General features: G+C 41.0%; 1 protein-coding gene across 20 annotated transcripts in view; it reads left to right on the top strand.

Annotated features, from left to right (window-relative positions):
- Nucleotides 1-19361, top strand: part of STX18 (syntaxin 18) — a 127937-nt gene that overhangs the window by 44741 nt on the left and 63835 nt on the right. For 2 of the 20 annotated variants that reach the window (XM_070506248.1, XM_070506249.1), the window contains exons 2-3: nt 10892-11172; nt 11452-11572. The exons of 17 other annotated variants lie outside the window; for them this stretch is intronic. In XM_070506248.1, coding sequence (XP_070362349.1) covers nt 11552-11572 — 21 coding nt within the window. In that variant the 5' untranslated portion in view covers nt 10892-11172; nt 11452-11551. Of the gene's footprint in view, nt 1-8306; nt 8349-9584; nt 11173-11451; nt 11573-19361 lie in introns of those variants that run through there. One more of the 20 variants, XM_070506250.1, reaches the window with a different exon arrangement.

Here is a 19361-nt window from a genome sequence, read left to right as displayed (position 1 = left end):
GTTTTTTCTTTTCCCTAGTTCTTCTCCACTGATGATGCATCATAAACATCTTAGAAATTGAAAGTCTGTGCTCTTTAGTGGCCTATTGTCCACTAATCCTGGGAATTCAGCCTGCGTCTCTGAGTGCTAAATCAGAGATCACACGGTATCCTAAACCCACACCCAGGAGGCCTTGTATAGATCCTTGTACAGGGGCGTGGGTTGGGGAGCCCTGTTGTCCTCTTGCCTCCCCTGGCTCCGTGGAGCCTGAGGGGAGTCTGGGCGATTGTTCTCTTGCATATCTAAGATCCTCCTCTCCTAATCTAGGTCCTGGAGCTGGGATGGCAGGCCTGACCACAGTCCTCAGAAACTGCACTGGTTGAATGCTGGTTTGGTAGAATTTATTTCTGTGTAGAACATTAAGAAGCCAAATCTTACTTTGGCTAGGCGCTCTAGTTAAGTCCTCTCGATGCAGGCTGACTTGTCCTGGCGATATGGAGGAATCTTCCCCCTAACCCTGACAAGGGGCCTGTGAGGCCCTGCTTCCCACACCCGTTATTTAGCTCTTTCAAGCAGCTGTTCTTTCTGCACCCTAAGTGCTTAAGGCTTCCAGAATTTGAGTCTCCTGTGTGATTCTGTGGTTTAATGTGGCTAATGGTAGGTTTTTAAAAATTCCAAACCCATAGTACAATAGTTATTTAGCATGGAAAGAGTTAGCGATGAAATGTCAATCTTCCTACCCACAGTTGTGTAGGGCAGCATCATTTTGTGTGGGGCTTAGAATATGATGCTCCAAAGCTACTGCTTTTAAAACAGCACAGATATCCCAGGCTCAGCTCCGCCTCCCTAGCAGGAAGGCTTGGGCTAGCTCAGTGGGTGGTGTGGGAGGTGGGCCTTGGATTGGAGAGGGGAGAGCTGGCAAAGCAGGGACAGCATTGAGGAATCCCCACTGTTGAGGCTGCTGGGATGAGCAGGAGGGGCTGGATTTAGGAGCCATTTCAGATGTAAAGTCTGTAGGACATGCTGATGGCTTGGCTGGAGTGGTTCAGTGGGAGGCAGTGATCAGCTGTGGGGTCACGTCCTGAGAAGACGGTGATGTTCTCATGACTAACTCACAGCTAGCTGCTACCACAGGAACAGTCAAGGGTCTCCCTGGGCCAGGTTCTGAGATGGGGGATTATCAGGACGTGAGAGGCCTCAGCAGTTTTTGGACGCTGTTTCATTTTGCCCAGGCCTCTGTTTTTTTCCCATACCTCACCCCTCTGGTTGCTGTTTAAGAAATCAGAGTTCGTCTCACTTAATGGCAGCCTTGGGCAGTCCCTCTGACTCTCCATTTCTTCATTTTTTAATTGAAGATCTTGTATTATTTGCTTTACCTTTCTCTTGGGAATGTAAAGAGTGAATGAAAAAGAAACCTTGTTTTCGAAAGTATGTATGACAAAGCGATCTTGATGAAGTACACTTATTTAAGGAAATGTGAATCAACTATGGGATAAAGAAATCACATAATCTGATAATCACAGATGTTCTCATTTACTGTCCCCATGTTTCAGACGAGGACAATTTTGAGTCCATAGTGTGTATGTTGACAGGTAGCAGCACTGTGCTCTGTCATTTTATTCTGAACTCTCACATGCACTTTAACTTGTTCCGTTTCTTTACACTAGGGTACTGTGAGGACCTCCTTTTTTAAAAAAATCTTGTTACAGTTTACTCAACTGATTATTTTTCCTAAAAATGAATTTTATTATGTTCTTTTCCTGTTTAAAAATTCACACACAGGGGTGGGAGAGCTGGACCTGGACTGGCATAAGGTTACCATTTAATTTTTGCATTTAAACATACAATTTAAACATGAAAGAAAGAAAGAAAAAAGAAAAGCTCTCATCTTCTGTCACCACCTTCTGTAAGAGAACATTTAACACTGTTGGCTTACAGAAGTTTCTTTGCTGGGCATTGAGCGCCTTTCCAGCCTTTGCATAATACTTGTTATATGCCAGGCTCTTTTCTAAACCCTTTGCAGAAAATAGCCCATTTTCTCCTCCTCCACACTATGAGGTATATACATGGGAAGAAACTGAGGCAAAGATAGGTTAAGTAATTTGGGAAGGGCCACACAGCTAGTGACTGTGAGAGCCTGTATTGGATCCAGGCAGTCCGACTCCCAAATCCAGTCTCGTGTGCCTGCACCGTCAGTGGTTCTCAGCCCTGCTGGTACGTTAGAATCATCTGGGGAGCTTGCGGAGAGGGCCAGGGGAGAGAGAGAGAAATTTTACTGGGCCCTACCTGAGACCAGTCAAATCTTCCCTCTTCTCCCATTTCCAAGGTCCAAGGTCAGTCTCTCCCTGTTTGTCTCGTCCCCCATACCCTTTCCTTCCCCTGATTGAATGGCATATGTAGGGTGTTTAATGGCCTTTTGCAATTAAGGGCATACAGCTTTATGGTTTGGCCCTGTAAGCTAGGGCCCATGGAGATAGGGACATATGACTTCCTGCCTGTGCATATCCTGCCCAGTGCCCAGCACAGCATTTTACGGGTGCACAGCACTTGATTATCCCTAAGTGGATGATTTGATATATTGGCATTTTGCATTGGGGAGATCCCATGATATAGGGAAAGAGCGTGGATAATTAATTGGACAGATCTAATTTTACCAACTCTAGCATATCTGAGCCTCCATTTTCTTACCTGTAAAATGAGAAAGGTGATAATGTTAGAGGATTGTTGTGAAGATTAAATGAGATATGTGAAAATATGAATATACTCTGTCATGTGGTAGGTAATAGAAATAAATGCTAAATTCTTTCCTTTGTAAATAAAACTTGGATATGAAAAATTGCTTGAAAGTATACTATTCAGTTTTTGGTCAAATGCAAGAAGTCGTGGAATTTCTGGAGCTCAAATAGACCTTAGGGGTCAGGGAATGCCTTGTCTCCATTTTACAAGCAAGGAATTGAAGCACAGAGAAGTGACTTGACCAAGGGCACACTATGAGCCCAGATGTAGTCTTTGTGTGGAATTTGTATGGAATTCTGTGCCAGTGTACGAAGAGGTGCTTAATCCATGCTTTGTTGCTACTGTGATTAGTACTATCTTTTACTTTGCAGCATTTGCATTATCACCTCAGGGTACTCTCGTGTATGTTATGTGACCCTCCAGACAACTTTGCAAGCCTGGGATAGCTGGCCACAGTGTAAGCTTTGCCCGTTAGATAAAATCCTAATTTGCCCGTTAGATAAAATCCTAAAAGAGCCTGCCATGGAATATGGGTTAAGGAAGTACAAGGAAAGAGTCTATATTTACAACTTGTTGATTTTTCTTGCATGAGAGGGAGTAGAGTTGAAAACATACAAACAAGGAATTATTGAAAGCCCATGAACCTCTTTCAAGTTCTTGTGTTTTCCATGAAAATGAGGCTCTTGTATCTTTCATAAGTTCTTGCATGTGTCAGGTTAAACGCAGAGGAGAAATGAAGTTATTCCAACTATGCTTTAGGACGTTGATTTTTTTTACTAAACATCATATTGTAAAGGCTTCAAAAGGGCTTTTGAAATTATTTTTAAACTAAACATTTTCTATTGATGCTTTAGAATAGATTTTTAGATTTCTGTCATTGTTGATTACTATAATTTGAATTAAAAGTAAAAAACAGTTCATTGACACATAATATATATTGTTTAATTTGGGGACTAATTGTTAGGGAAGTATGCAGCCTGTAGTGAAGATAGTAAGATGTGTCGTTTTCTAATATCTGAATCAAAATTCTTGATTCCTGTTCTCCCCACGAAAACTTTTTTTTTATGTAGAGGAATAGTTTTTAGAATACCAAGGTGAACACGCTTGGATGTCAGATACAGTGGAAACTGCCTATTCTTATCGTTAGAATTCCTCATCATTTTCTATTCCGTTTTGCAACTCATTACATATACCAAGATGTCTTGATTCTCCTAAATGCTTGGGAAATTTTTCCTTTGTAGTACTGTGAAATTAGCCTTGGACAGTGTGGGGAGGAAATGCCTGTGTCTTTGCCAACGAGTGGGGGTGCTTAGAGAAGATGATGATAAATGTTAAGCATTCTTAGCAGCGCCCAAACCCATGTGAAGAAATACCTATTTCAGGCCTCTTCAAAGACTGCTTGTCTGAGAACAGAAATGTTTGTAGTTTGGACTTTACTTGGTGTTTACAATATACTGTGTGATCACTTTACAAATATTTAGTATTTGTTTTTTGACATGATATCACTTTCTTTGTTTTCTGATTCTACACTGAGCTCTTAACCTTTTTTGTTTTTATCTCATTTTTTAGAAAAGACCAAATGGGTAGGTTTTAAAAAATATAGTGGAAACAGAATGTGGCTTAACTTTTAAAATTATTCATTATGTAGAGAAAAACCTGAAGCTATAAAATGTAAATCTCATGAGAGTTAATCAAATTTGTTAGTACACAGATTTCATCAAAACATGAATTTCATAAGCCTTGAAAACTTTGACGTTTTAAAAATGTTTGAGGAGTTTGTCTTTACCATCTCTGAAGTGCGTACACTGTTTCAGCCCACTCCCGAAGAGGAGAGTGGTGCAGAAGAGCCAGGCCGACTCCCCCAGGCGTCCCGGCTGGGTTCTAAATCTGAAATAAACTTCTTAGTCATGTGGTGATAAGCAGAAGGAACATGTCTCTGTTTTGGTACGTGTGAAATAGAAAGTGATAGTGATCACAGGAATGAAATTTGAGTTATGATGTGTTGATGGATCTTCATATTAAGGCACGGTGAATGATATTTTCGGTTTCTTAATGAAAACAAAGTGAGTTCCGCTGTGAGTGATTCTCCTAATTGTTTCTGTTCTGTTCTTTGCTTGCTCTTTTTCTGATCACACTTAGATAATCTACAAATACTGTTCGGATCCTGTGTGTTTCACTTTCTTTTATTACTAAAAGTTTTCAGTGGACGTATTCGCCGAGCAAATCTTTTCCAAAAAAGTGTTGGACTTTCTATGCACACAAATTCAATAGTCAATTAAACATGTGTTTGATTAATTTATCACAAAGTGTGCCACCATGAGTTAAAACAGTTCTACTTTGTGGAAAGTTCTTTCTGTATAAAAGAGGGTCCTTATTTCTAAGAGCAGAGCTCTGATTTTAATTAAATAAAGAGCATTTTATGCAATTTTTTTCTAAAGCTTAAGATTAATTTCTATGGTTACTAGGGATATAAATCTCCAGATTGCCTTAAAACAAAGATTTTTGTTCAGGAGAGAGTTGACAGCTCCCTTTAAGAGAAGCTATTACTTAATTTTACCTTCCTAAGTTTAAACACATAAAAATATTTGTAATGATACCCCAAAGGCATCATAAAAATGTAAAATAATTGTACTCTAAAATATCTAAAATTACAGGAAATAGGCCTCATTTTAAAAAATGAACTGGGATTCGTGGCTGGGGAACTGGGGTGTGACATACTTCAAAACCAGAATCTCTTGTCAGGAGACTCTTTTTTTGATGGTAAAAAAATCTTTTCTGTTGCCCATCATACAAACTTTAGGTTCATTCTATTAGGAAATATTTCTTTATAGTTTCATTATCTTTAACGTATATCACTGTAAGGCTGTCTTAGATCCCCTTTGAGAGACAAATTTCTGTGTCTAGAATTAAATGGCATCACTTGGCTTGTGGCTTGACTATGTCACAGTTACCCTTCAGACTGTTTTTAATGGTGATTTTAAAAAGTGCATAGCCCAGTTTTCTAAGCAGCTTTGAACAAGGGCAGCATAAATAGTTTCCAGTGTTTTACTTACCCAAAGTGTACTTCCTCTTTCAGTAGATAATGTTAACTGGTAAATTGTTCCCAGGTTAAAAGTTTGTTCTGTTTTAATAAATGTAGTGCAAAATCTATAATAGAGATGCTTAAAGGAAAATACTTAACTTTTTAAGTAAATGAATTAATACTTATCCTCCTTTCCACTTCAGTATTGTAGTATCAGTTCTTTTGCTATTTACATTTACTAAGATTTTAATTGGATCTTCGTTTTATTAGGAAAAGTGAAATAGATTTCACTTTCACAATAGATTTATAAAATATTCAGACTGAAGTTTTAAAAGAAATGGCATTTCGTGTGTAATATGGATGCCGTTGAGACTACATGTGCATGTAGGTTAAAACATGCCTGATCCAGAAATGCTTTATATTAAAAGAGTTTATATTTTGGGAGCAAAATGGGGGAAAGAAAACTACTTTCTCTCTTTTTTTAAAAAAAACAAAACAAGAAAATTAAGTTGAATGCAGATATTGAAAGTGCTGTAAGCTGAATGTTTGAGCAACAAAAGTAAACACTGATTATTGCAAATGTACATTTGGACCAATTTACTTTTATCTTTCAAGCAAAACATTTCCCACAGTTTTTGTGGGTTTTTATTTAAGTTGGGAAAACTTTGGAAGTTTGTGTGAAAGTATAAATAAGTTTGGGAAAGTCATGATTAGAATTTGGTAATAAACATGCAAAAGCAAATTGGGAAACTCTATTAAAGTCAGATGTAACATTTAATAATATTTTCTCTAAAAACTCATTTTCAGAGAGAAGAATAGTGGTTTATGTGGATCTGGAACAAACACTTTGGCTGTAATTAAAAACAAGGGTTAAATATGAATTCTTCAACATGGATAAAGTTTTGCTCTTCTTTTTTTTTTTTTTTAAGAACTTTAGTGATTGTTCTAAGCGTCTCCAAAATGCCCCTTTCCAATTATGGGCACAGAAATTACATATGTATTTATCGATTCCAGTTAAAAAACAAAATACATACTTAGTTGCCAGGAAAACTTTAATTATTTTTTACAAAATAAGCATTAAATTTTAGCATATAGGGAGATTCTTAATTTTGCAAGGAGGAAAAAATCTTTCAGCTGGTTTAATTATTGAAATAGACCATAATATAGACTATAAATCGAAGTAAAATTTAAAAACCTTAATCTAAAATTTTCTTTAAATCTCATTGTTGGAACACTAACCTCACTAAACTAACAATTGAAAATTGGCATTTTATTTTTAGTTGCTTATAGCCCAATTCTTGGGGAAATTTGTCCAATTTTAACTGTAATCGTACCATAAATGTCGAACGATATCACTTTATCAGTTATTACATATGGACACTTTTGAAATGGTGGTCATGCCAACATCTGATCAGTTACCCACTAATGCTATAGAGTTTCGAAGGAGTTCTTGAACATTGTCAGGTTTTACTTTCCTTTCTTTAGTACATTACTACATGTGTCCCTAAAAGACACTGTGTGTGTGTTTGGGGGGCAGTTGGTGTTACATTTTGATGACAATTTTATTGCTTACAAATTGCTATGTGATTTTAACTGAAATTCATCGCTATGATAAGAACAGAAATTTTTATATGCATGGTGTTTCAAGTGCTTTACCTAATGATCTGAAAAACGTTAAGAGGGGCTTAAATTGTATATACTGGTTTTACTTTTAAGCTTTCAAACTGAGTTGTGAATATAAAACTTCAAAATAAGAGTTAAATTTTGTGTATCTAGGTATAACAGTAAAACTTAAAAGTAGGTTGAAAAGATATAATTTGATCCTCAACATCAAGATCTGTAATCTACAGCTTGGTATCTAACCATTATTTTTTTAGTTATTTTACGTACAGATTTTTCTCTAGCAAATGTGTATTAGGAACTAGTTATTTTATGTTATTTGGAACACTTAAGTAAGAATTTTTATCAGGCTAGTCCCCATTTTATAAAACTTTAACAGTTAATTTGCTACAGTTTTTTTAAATCCTGGAAACCACTAAATTTTATTTATTTTTTTCAAGCAAAGAGGATGTTAGAATGTCTGTAACTGATTCCTAGAAATAATATTTTCTGCTTTTTTTTTTTTTTGCATGTGTACAGAGGTACTTTGTTTCGTGCCTTATTCACTCCAAAGAAGACCGTAATGAGGGAAAGGAAGCTGTGTTTTTTGAGGACAGGGAATGATGAAACAAGGCCCTGGATTTTGCTTGGAATGTGAATATTTGCGTGATCGATGGAGGGCAGCACGCTCTGCATTTTATTCCCATTCACTTGGCGGAAAGATGACTTTGGGGGCCGGGCCGTATCTTGTTACCAAGCCCTCTTTCAGAGCTTCGTGATAAGATGCACATTGATTCCTTTGCTTTTATTTTTACTAACAGAGAAAAAAATGTTTCGATAGAGCAAACCCGTATTATACTTGGGGAGTTCGAATGTTATCAGTGTTTTCTGTTGAATGTAAACTCTTGACGTCTACTGAGCAGTATGGAAGTTGAATGTATGTTCTCCCTTTGTACCGCCCGCAGTTGATTTCGCTCTTCTCTTTGCTGATGGGAAGCAGAAACTGGACAAGGTAACAGTTTTGATGATGAGATTAGAGGCAGCCAGGCTGACTGTCTCCTGGCTTTTAGAGAACCTTATAAGCTCAGGGCTACCCCCTCCCCTGTTTAGATATTACTTGCTCTTTTGAGTTTCAGATTACAGGAGCAATTGATCTGCATGACCTATCTTAAGAACTTTAACTTTGCAGTGGAAACTTAAACCAAATGTATATCCTCAAGAGACAAATCATCTTAAAACCAGGCTGTTGTCATCTTGACGTAATGTACTGTTCACCGAGGAGAACACCAGAATGGTAGAGAGCACCACCTAGTGGACAGGAACTGTACTTGCTACGATGGGTAGAAGATTTAGAGAACTGGCTTGCAAATAAGAGAGGTTTTATGTATCTACCCAGGGCTGGGATCCCAGGAGAATGAGACGGGGAGCAGTTGTGATATGTCGGTTTTATTTGTGGTTTTCCCACTTCTGTAGATGTATGTGCTGGTCCTTGCCATCCTCGCAAACATTTTCTCCTTATAGTTGGTGTTATAATTAAAATAAAAAGATCATTTTTTTCATGTCAATAGGGCAGCATTAAGTCTTTGGGGATTTCATGTGTTTGGGTGTATATGTTTAGCCTTTGGGTAGAACCTGTTTGTTGCTACAAACTTTATACCCTCTTGCTAATCTGTTCACCTTATGAGAGGGGGAGCTGCTGCTCATTATCAACTATGGATCATAAATTCTTGGCTGCTTGTTGAAGAGAGTGTGTGCCTTTGGTGTATACTAAAAAATGGGTAAAAATGGTGCGAGAAAACTTCATATTTTAAAAAAACCTTTAACACATCATGACCACCAGCTTTAGGTATGTATAGCTGTTCCTTAATGTTTATTTTAGAATGACAAATTCTTGGTAAAATGTATCACTCCTTCAACAGACATTTGTTGAGCTAGGAACCTTGCCAGGGTTTGGAAATTCAAAATTAACACGACAGAGTTCTTTTTGGAAATACAGTTTTTAAAAGTCTTTTACTTCTTTACCACAAAAGGGAGTGAACATACTCCTGGGATGTGGAACGTACTACAGTGGAGTATGACTGTGTTTATTTGCTTAGTATTTTCTGCCATGACTGGAAGAATTTAGAAGACGTTTAGCAAGTGCTTTTGGAGAAGCTGATAAATAAAATTGGTGGCTTCGTTTTAATGAGTTCGGTGTGGGGGAGTTGTAGAAGGCCGGATGATAACGCTGCTTTGCTTTGTTCTTCAGCTCAGGTTTTATCCTGGAAGAACCCAAGCTTGGAGGCACAGAGTGAAGAGTTTAAGAGCACGGGCTCTGGAGTCAGTTTTGGAGTATGGACCTTCACTTTTCTCCTTGCCAGCTGTGTGACGTTGGCAAGTTACTTAATGGCTCTGTGCCTTAGTTTCCTCAACTGTTTTCTTGTTTGTTATGAGAATTAAATGAGGTCATCTATGCAACAAGCTTAACTCAGTGCCTGACATAAACACTGAATATTTATGATGATGATGATGATGATGATGACGATAACGATAACGATAACAATGACAGCCATGAATTAGTGGTTCTCTTCCATCTCTCCCCTTTTCTCTATGTTGTAAGGCAGATGTATGAGTGGTTATCACAATGCACTCAGTCTTCCCCCACACCTCAGGCCCCAGGGTCCCTGCTGCCTCTGCCCATCCCTTGGTATGACTGGTTGGTGTTACTGTGCAGACAGCCTCTGTGGACGGATGGCCAGCGGCTGTCCCTTGGTGCTGAACTGGAAGTGCTTCTTTACGCACAGGAGCTTTACAGAAAGGTTGTACCCTTCTGTGTTTGGTGTTTGTTCCTTTGTTTTTTGAACCATCTTTTGTGATCAGAGGTTCTTAACCTGAGCTCCAGTGAACCAAGTGTCTCTAAAGTTCAAAATGATAGGCAGGAAGTTTTTGTATTTGTGGGAATATTCATTTTCTTAAGAGAAGAGATCAGATAACGTGCTTTTGTCAGTCTCAAAGGCGTCTGTGCTCAGTGAAAAGGTCGAGAACATACTTTAGATGTTCATGATTCTTTCTGGAAGGCTACTCAAGAAGTTAAAAATATAACCCCCTCTAGAAAATGAAACTCAAATTTGAATTTTACACTATTTGTTATGTAAGATAAATAGATAGTTTTAAAGGTAGAGTTGAGGTTTTAATTTGAGGAAATCAGATATAAACAGAATGTTTTTTCCTTTCGCCCCTCTTGTCAAAGTTCTGAAGAATAATAAGAACAAGGAAAAGTTAAGAGTACAGGCTCTGGGTAGACTCCCTGGTTTCAAATCCAGCTCCACTGCTTATTTCTTATGACCAGACTTTCCAAGATTTGACAGCTGAATTGCCCTAAGTCAGAAAACCTTAATTGAGGATCCCCAGGAATTGATGGATCCTTAGGATCATGCTTGAAACTTTGGAAAGCATAAAAGGAATGAAAAGAAACCAGCAGGGTTTGGTCATAAGGAACTTTCAAGTTGATTTGGACACCAAAAAGTTATCTTGGAATTTCTGATTCGAAAGGACCTTCTTGTATAACCTTTGCAGCGTGCAGGTGAGGAATCTAGGCCCAGAGCAGTGACTGAGGCCTGGAACTGGCTACAAGTCCCAGAAGCTCAATGTCCCCCTCCCTTCCTGGAGCTGGCCGTTCACCACACCTTCTGCTTGGATGCATATTGTGTTTTCCAAAAGAGCAAAATGGATACAGGCTGCCTGTGAAGTGCAAATGTGAACGGTGGTCCCAGCACAGGCATGTGGCGAAGCAAGAGGAGAGTACCCGCATGGAGAAAAAGGAAGGTGATGCAAGCAGAGGAAACATACCGAGGAGAGTGAGTTGGGGTCCAGGGGAGGGGCAGACCGTACACTGGAGGTGCATCCCACAGCGATGGGACTGGCAGGTTAACTGTGTGCTTGGCAGAAAAGAAACGCCCATGTCAACAGGGCCTCTTGTCCACTCCGCATGTGAGTGCCGCAGGGTGAGGGAGCCAGCTGTGCATGGCTGTTGCCTTCCTTGTTTATATTTTCCTGGGGCCTCTTCTAGTAAGAGTGTGTTGCCTCACTGCCTGTGATTCTAGCATCTTAAGAATAAGCATTTTCACTCTCCTCAGTCTCCTGAACTCACTTCCTCTGATGCACAACTGAAGAAAGAGTGATCTGTTCCTGCTCTGGGGGAAACGAGCTGCTTTGAGCTCATTGGAAGAGTGTGTGATGGAATCCAGTGTGGCCTTTGTAAGTGTCTTCTGGACTGTGTGTGCTCTTCACCTTATGCACTAAAGTTAAGCTTGACGTGAGGTGTGGCTCTGCTGTGGAGGTGGTATAGCAGGACAGCAGAGCACTTGTCCAAGTTCAGCTCTTTTTGGGAGCTGTTTGTACCCAGGTGAGTTGTCCCCAAGCTGCTTTCAAGAAAGCCTCTTTCAGATGCCCCTCATCATGGAACTGAGCCTGCATCAGTTGGCCACCCCCACTCCTCATGGTGCTCGTTGCTCTGTGCCCTTACCTGCCTTTGCTCCTAACCTTTGATACAGGTGGAGGCTGCCCATTACCATCAAGGCAGTTAAACTTGGACTCTGCACCCAGACTCTCTGGGGCCAAATTGTGATGTGTCACTGACATGCTGTGGAACCCTCGGCAGCGTGCTTGACCTCTCTCTAGGCTTCAGTTTCCTTCTCTTTCATGGAATAATAGCAGTACTTACCTCATAGGTTAAATAAATTAAATATGTGTAAAGCCCCTAGAATCATGCCTGGTATACAGTAAGCACTCCATAAATGTTAACTACTAGTGTTACCACCACCTGTCCTTCAGTGATGCTGGATTTGCGCCAAATCCAGTTTATTTTGTTGTTCTTCTGACTTGACAGCTTTTCACTCTGCTTAGGGCTGCAATTTTGGGAATGACCTAGGTCATGGCCCTTTAGCATGGCCCAGGTCCCTACACCTCCCCTTCCATCCGCTGCCATGTGGCAGTCCACAGACCAGGCTAACCCCACCTCCTGAGTGAGTCTTAGTGATGAGGGGAGAGCAGGAGAAGAAAATTTAAAATGATTGAGCACCTACTGTGTGCCAGACACAGTGTCAGACTATTTAATTATTTTCATTGACAACTTATAGTCTCCTTCAGTGTTATTATTATTATTTTTTTTTCTTTTGAGGAAGATTAGCCCTGAGCTAACTACTGCCAATCCTCCTCTTTTTGCTGAGGAAGACTGGCCCTGAGCTAACATCCATGCCCATCTTCCTCTACTTTATACGTGGGACGCCTGCCACAGCATGGCTTTTGCCAAGCGGTGCCATGTCTGCACCCGGGATCCGAACCGGCGAACCCTGGGCCGCTGAGAAGCGGAACGTGCGAACTTAACCGCTGCACCACTGGGCCGGCCCCTCCTTCAGTGTTATTATTGTTTCAAGTTTATACATCAGAGATTAAAGCTCGAAGTTGTTAAATAGTTTGCACAAGGCCATATCAGTCGTAAGTGGCAGGGCTGTGATTGGAACCCCGGTCTGTATGAGTCTGTCGTTCGTGCTTTACATTAAAGACACTGAGAAGAATGCAACACACATGCACACTCTCCACACAGCCTCTACACGCATGGTTTCTGCATACATACTCTACACACAGCCTCAGACCAAACAGGGTTTGGATTGAGTCTGAAAAGCAGTACAGAGCCATGGGAGGTCCTTGGGCTGGAACTTCCTGTTCTGTTTACCCTCCTCCCTTCCTCTCTTCTTTGTTACTCCCTCCTTAATGTGCCTGGCCCATCCTGGGTCTTACGGATTTGTCAAGGGAACAAATGAAAGAAAGATTTCCAAGCACACAGAAATGAAAGTAGTGATGATTACCCAGCAGAGGCTCACGGAGCACGAGCCGTGTCCCCCTAGTCTTATTGTGCACTTTTGGATCGAGTTGCTGGGCAGGTAGGTGAGGAGAAGAGCTAATTTCAAAGTCCATGATATTTTTGTGGAGGAAACATTTTCTTAAATGGACTGAATATTTGGACTATGAGGGTGTCTGTGACTAGTTGAGTTGGTTGTCCACAGGACGGGTGTATAGCTCCATGCTTCCTTTTCAGCCCTGTTTTCATCTCATTTTTTTAATTGATGATTTTTAGTTACAGCTTTCTTTAATGGCACAATGATCAGAATGGTAAATGACAGGAGGCCAGGGTCAAATATGGGTATTTTGAAGATATAGCTTATCAGTAGCAGTCATGGAAAAGATGATTTTAGTTCATGTTGTCACCTTGACTTAGTGACATGAAAGCGAACATGCTCTTAGGTGGCATTAATAGAAGCCCAGAGGCTAGAACAAGGGAGGTGAGGGTTCTGCTCTCTCTTTACTCCCTGTTGACACACATAGTATTGAGTCCATTCTTGGAACCAGCTTTGATTTTTGAGGCTCATAAATTGCTACATTTAGAGGAAAGTAATAAGTATGGTGAGAAGCTGCAAGTGTATTTCGTGTAAAGAGTTCTCGAGGGGATTGGGAATGCTTAGAGAAAAGAGAAGTCTCTGATGTAAGGAGCACAGTAGCTGAACTCAATTCAGAGTGAAAAGAACTTGGTACTATTTAAAGTGGAATTGAGGAAGGATGACCTGGAAGAGGCATTGGGCTCCCTACCGTGCTGCTCCTCAAACAAAGTTGGTCAGTGTGTTCCAGGCCCTTGTTGGTCTTGAGCATCCAGGAAGGCAGATAATGGCTTGCTTTATGCTCTGTGCATCTTCTAACATGTGGTGGGCAAACAGAAAGGTCAGAGAAGCCAGGAGTAGACTGAGCTTTGAAGATGGAAGGAATATGCTAGCAATGCCAAATAAATGTAGTTTGGGGAGCTCGAAGAATGGGAATTAAAATGTTTGAGTAGATTAAAGTTTGATCATGAAGACAATGAGATATAAAGAGGAGGTTGGGGCCAGAAGGAGTGAGGAGGCAGAAGTTGAGAACATGATATAGGCTTCTGCTTTTTCTTCAGGTTTAAGGGTCCTAGACCTGTTTTAAAATGGGTGTTGCATTGAGCTTCATGGGTCATTAACCGCTGTATGGTGCTACCCAACTTTTGAAATTAAGTCATGAGTTCTTTCGTTGTGTCATTAACACTAAGAATGCAAGATTTTATTTTTTTAATTTCTGAATTTCTTAAAAGGGGTTAGGAGATTAATATTAGAAAAGATCAATACTTTTCAGGTTGTTAGAAAGTTAGTTGCTGACATCAGAAATTAGCCCACCAAATTCATCCCAACTAGTGTTATTTGTCCTTGTCCCCTCTGTTTAAGCATCCCTATTGTCTGCTACTCAAGATCTGAGAAGCTGGAATAGAAGGTGAAAGTAGAAAAATCCATCTCTCTTGTCTTTCACGCACCTATTTCTCTCTCTTAAAATCATTTGCAGAATTCTGCAAGCTGCAACCCACTGAGGTTGGCATTGGTTCTCAACAAAAATCCAAACAGGTTATCTAGCTACTGATTACAGTTTCCCTTACATCAAGATCACCTTATGTCTTTTGTCTAATGAGGTTTCCAGACTGATGGGATAGACCACTTATATATTCCACTAACATTTAAATATTTTATACATATCTATATAGATAATGTGTATAATGCATAGAATATATATGCATTCAACTAACATTTACAACAGATACTTATAGCATGCCTCAGGGAAGACTTCATGCAGAGAAAGTGAGAAGTGAACCCAGAATGCCGTATTTTAAAACCTCCTGGGGCCCAGCACACTTGAGTAGAAGTTTGGCCCGTGAGAAAGAAAACGTTCCAGGCGTAGAGAACAGCAGGTGCCAAAGTGCAGAGGCCGAAAAGAGCAGGCCCCAGCAAAGAGGAGCTCTGAGGGTCTGCAGTGTGGGGTCGGTGCAGGAAGCACAGGATGAGAAGCTGGGTGGTGGGTACCAATTCCTTTGGCAGATGTTTACCAAGTTGAGTGGACAGGCCCAGCTGACCAGTTTAATTTCTTGGTGAAAAAGAAGGAAGAGTCTAAAATGATCTGAGATTTTCTAACATGGGGAGTCGAGAGAGAGAGAGAGAAAGAGAGAGAGAGAGAGGCTCTTTCTCTTTGGGGATAGGTACAGAGAGGACTGGGAGTGAGTCAGGAGGGGTGAGTGTAGATGGTTAAGTAATTAACGCTTTGAGACATGTTGCTTTTGAGGCACCAGTGGGACACACAGTAGACTTATCTGGAACACAGGCACGAGGCAGGGGCTGGGTGGACATTTCTGTAGATGGTAAATAAAGCTATGGCTGGGAACGAGTGGTTTAGCAAGAATGGGTATGGGCTGAACTTAAGAAAGTTTGAGGTTAGCAAAAGCCAAGGAGGAAGTCTTCTTCACCAGAAGGTGAAGAAAAGTTGACAGAGGTTTAGGAAGAGAACCTGGAGAGAGTGGGGTCCTGGAAGAGGAGGGAGCGTAGTGCTTCAGGAGGGGCAGGTGAGAGCAGTGGGAGCTTGTGTGAGGCCTGGGAGCTCCCACCATGACTGTCACCCCTCCAGTGCCCTGCATTCGTTGAAGGGTGGCATCATGTAGTGGGGGGGGAAGTGACAGGAGGCCAGCCATAGTACTTAACAACTGCCGAGAGGAAAGCAGAAAGCATGGAAGGAGCAGTTCATCGTGTAGCCCCTTCACAAACTCACCGCTGGGACCCAGGGTGCCAGGGGAATGTCTGTGGCCGTGCCAGACCCTTTTGTGGGTGACTAGTCACTGGGGAGCTTCTCTTGCATGGGACGGGACTCGGACAACCCCCACTGTGATTTCAGCAGGGTCGACGCGCTCCAGACGGGTGTTGGTTCTGAACCTTTAGCTGTAATTGGTATGGATGCATTTTTCAATTAGGACTGAAGGGAGTGGATTTGGAATTTAGTTAGTGGGCCTCCAAATTAAACTTGGAAACACAATCCTTGTGAAAAACCATTTTAGCTTATCAGTAGTTGGCAAACATTTATACAACAGCGGTTGTTCTGGCTGTGCCTTTGGCTGCTTACTAAGCTTAACAGCAAGCTGTGTCCACCGATTGAATGAAAAAAATAATGATTTTGTGTTACAGGGAACTTTTTACAATATGCCAGAGGGACCTACTGGAGTCTCTTTAATCTTGAACAATGGTTGTTTCTTACAGAGGCAAATTATGCAAATCGGTACTTAGTGTTTCATAATCAATCAAGTCTTTGTTGGGAGTGTTGGGAGTGCCAGCAGAACAGAATTCCTATCATCCTAGGGGGGCGGGGAGTGGCTTGCGAGTCAAACCACTGCTGTGATCAGCAAAGGACACTTGTTTCTGCTTTGAACTCTCCCTACAGTTAAAATGCCGTCATCCTTTGAGAAGAATCCCACCGTTTTGTACCAGGGTTTTTGTTTTACAGTTTATCTTGCTTTGGGTAATTTATAAAACACCCACGAAGGAGCAGCTAGCAGGACTGTTCTGTGGGTGACACATGTAAACAAAGCTGGGCCTGCCGCCTGCAGTGGCAGATGGCAGCCATGCTCCCGGAGCTCCCTTTGTGTCGAACCTGCACAGAGTGAAGTATTTTAAAATCTTCTTGGATTCATCCAAGTGCACACGCATAATTTAAAACAATGTCATTTCAGCTTCAGCCCGTGCAGAACAATTAACCTGTAGTAATCCTTTGATTCTAGATCAGAAACAGAGAACCAGAGAAATTTTAAAAGCTCTTGGGAAAAAATTGCGATATTTTTGAGAGTTCCCATTATTAGTACAACTATGATACTTGTGTTGCCATCTAGTGGATAATGTGAAGAATGGAGCCAACTTGCTATGTTTGGAGTTTTACCCTACTATTAATTTTTGAAGGAGAAAGAAAATTCAGTTCAGAGCATTAAATCGTTATTGAGGAACCACTTTGGGATGGCATATGCCTGAGCAGCTTACATCAGATAGACATGAAAACACTTCGGAAACAAGACGGTACCATCTCCGAAAAGAGGGTCGTTAGCCTGGCCTGGAAGTGGCAGAGCAGTCTTTCAGGAGGTGTGTCGCCTGAGTAGAGTCCTGTGTGTAGGAGTAATTCAGAAGATGGGGACTGGGAGGGAGGGGGGCGTTGAACCTGGGGAAGTCAGTCAGCAGGGAGAGGGACGCGAGAGGGCTCTGGCGGAGGACTGGGACTTGCTCCTGTGGTGATGGCGAGTCCCTGTACACTTTTAGTCAGGGAGGTATGTGGGGAGATTGATCTTTTTGTTTAAAAGCATTTTTGTCTAATTACAAAGATTGTACATACTAATTGCAGAAAAATTTTAAAGTATAAAAATGTATTAAGAAGAAAGCCAAATCTCTAAATCTTGCCCCCAGACAACCATCAACGTTTTCATCAGCAGTCTTCTAGATTCCGCTCTCTGTATGTGTACAGCTTTAGGTATCATCTCATGTATTGTATGTAAATGGACCACACAGAACATGCTTTGGGCAACCTTGGACCACCCCACCCCTCCCCCGCCCTGCACCCCCAACAATATGCTTGTGGGAAAACCAGGAGTAGTCCCTGAGGTTGGGTCCACGTCAACAGTGCAGATTCACCCATGGGACCAGGTCTCACAGGTACCTATGTTGGGATGTTTTTGTTTGGCCTCTCCTAGTAAAACCTTTATGTACAAGGACAGGTGACGTGAGCATCTTTTTTCCCTGTCAAGTACATCTAATATAGGGACCATACTGCTACTGTTTTATAATCAGTTTGCTTTTATGGTAAATGGTTGTATGGAAAATTTCAATGTCGTGATGATTTGGGAAATTCACCTTATTAAATTATAGTCACTTAAAAGTGAATTTGATTTATCTTCAGAGAAAGAAAGGGATGGGTCAGATGAATACCTATAGTTTTAGAATGGAGATTAAGTAACTCATTTGGTTAAGTATCAGCCTCATGAAGAAGCCAGATCCTGGCTGATCCTGAAGCATGGCTGATAGCTTTGTGCTGTCCCGTAGCTAAAGACAGTGCCTTTCACATGAACAAGTCATCGCACCATTGGGTACTTTAATCTCAAAATGTTCCATCTCCACTTCTGGTGAAAGTAACCCTCAGAGGCCCACCATGCTCAGATGGGAGAGCAGGGTCATCTTTGTGGGTAGACTTGTGGAGACGGACAGCACACAGGCGCTTGGTTTGGGAGTCACAGTCTCCCATTTATTTTGAACCGTTTATATGAAATGTGTTACTTCAGTGTTTTCTCATCTGTAAAATGAGATTATAATGTGACAAATTGAAATGGCAAGCAATAGGATATATTGGAGTATATGAGGAAGCCATTTGGTATAAACCTAATTCGGCCTGACTTTGTTTTTTCCAAAAGGGCCTGACTGTGGCCATTGAGCATGCATTGTATGTCTGCTTAGACATTTTGAGATAAAGGTGCAACTTCCCTCCCCCTCCCAACATTGGCATCTCCTTAAAGATTAAGCATCTTTCTTTAGGCTGGGAACTGATTGCAGCGCTCATCTGTGACCGCCCAGCTCGAGGCAACAGACCTGCCAACCTGCGGACGTTCACTGAGACCCCAGACCTATCTGCTGTTTCCATCAATCGCTGTGCTGACAGAGCAGCCTCGTGACTATTGTAAACGGGACATTTCAATCATATGTGAAACATACCCTTTGAGGGTATATAACCACCCTGGATACCCCCACTTCTTTGGAGTGCTCTGTTCCTTTGTGGAAAGACTCTCCCGGGTTATAATCTTCAGATTTAAGCTCAGAATAAACTCACCCAAATTTTCATTTATAGATTGGTTATGGATTATTTTCGTCAACAAATGGAACCTATCCTATAGGGTTGTTAGAAGAAGTAACTGAGATAATGGATACATAGCATTTAGATTGGTGCCTGCCATGTAGTATACACTCAATAAAAGTTGGCTGTTAACCTTAAAAAGAGGTTTTCACGTATTGAGGGCTATGGGATAACTATGCGGGTTCAAAACTGATTCGGCTTAGATGAAAAAGCCTGATTTATGGCCTATCAAACATACATTGTACATCTGCTTAACCATTAAAGTAAAGAATGCATTCTCTTA

The sequence above is a fragment of the Equus asinus genome, chromosome 3 (assembly GCF_041296235.1).
Source record: "Equus asinus isolate D_3611 breed Donkey chromosome 3, EquAss-T2T_v2, whole genome shotgun sequence".
Lineage (NCBI taxonomy): Eukaryota > Metazoa > Chordata > Mammalia > Perissodactyla > Equidae > Equus > Equus asinus.
Note: the sequence above shows the minus strand (reverse complement) of the source record. Positions and strands in the feature narration are given on the sequence as shown.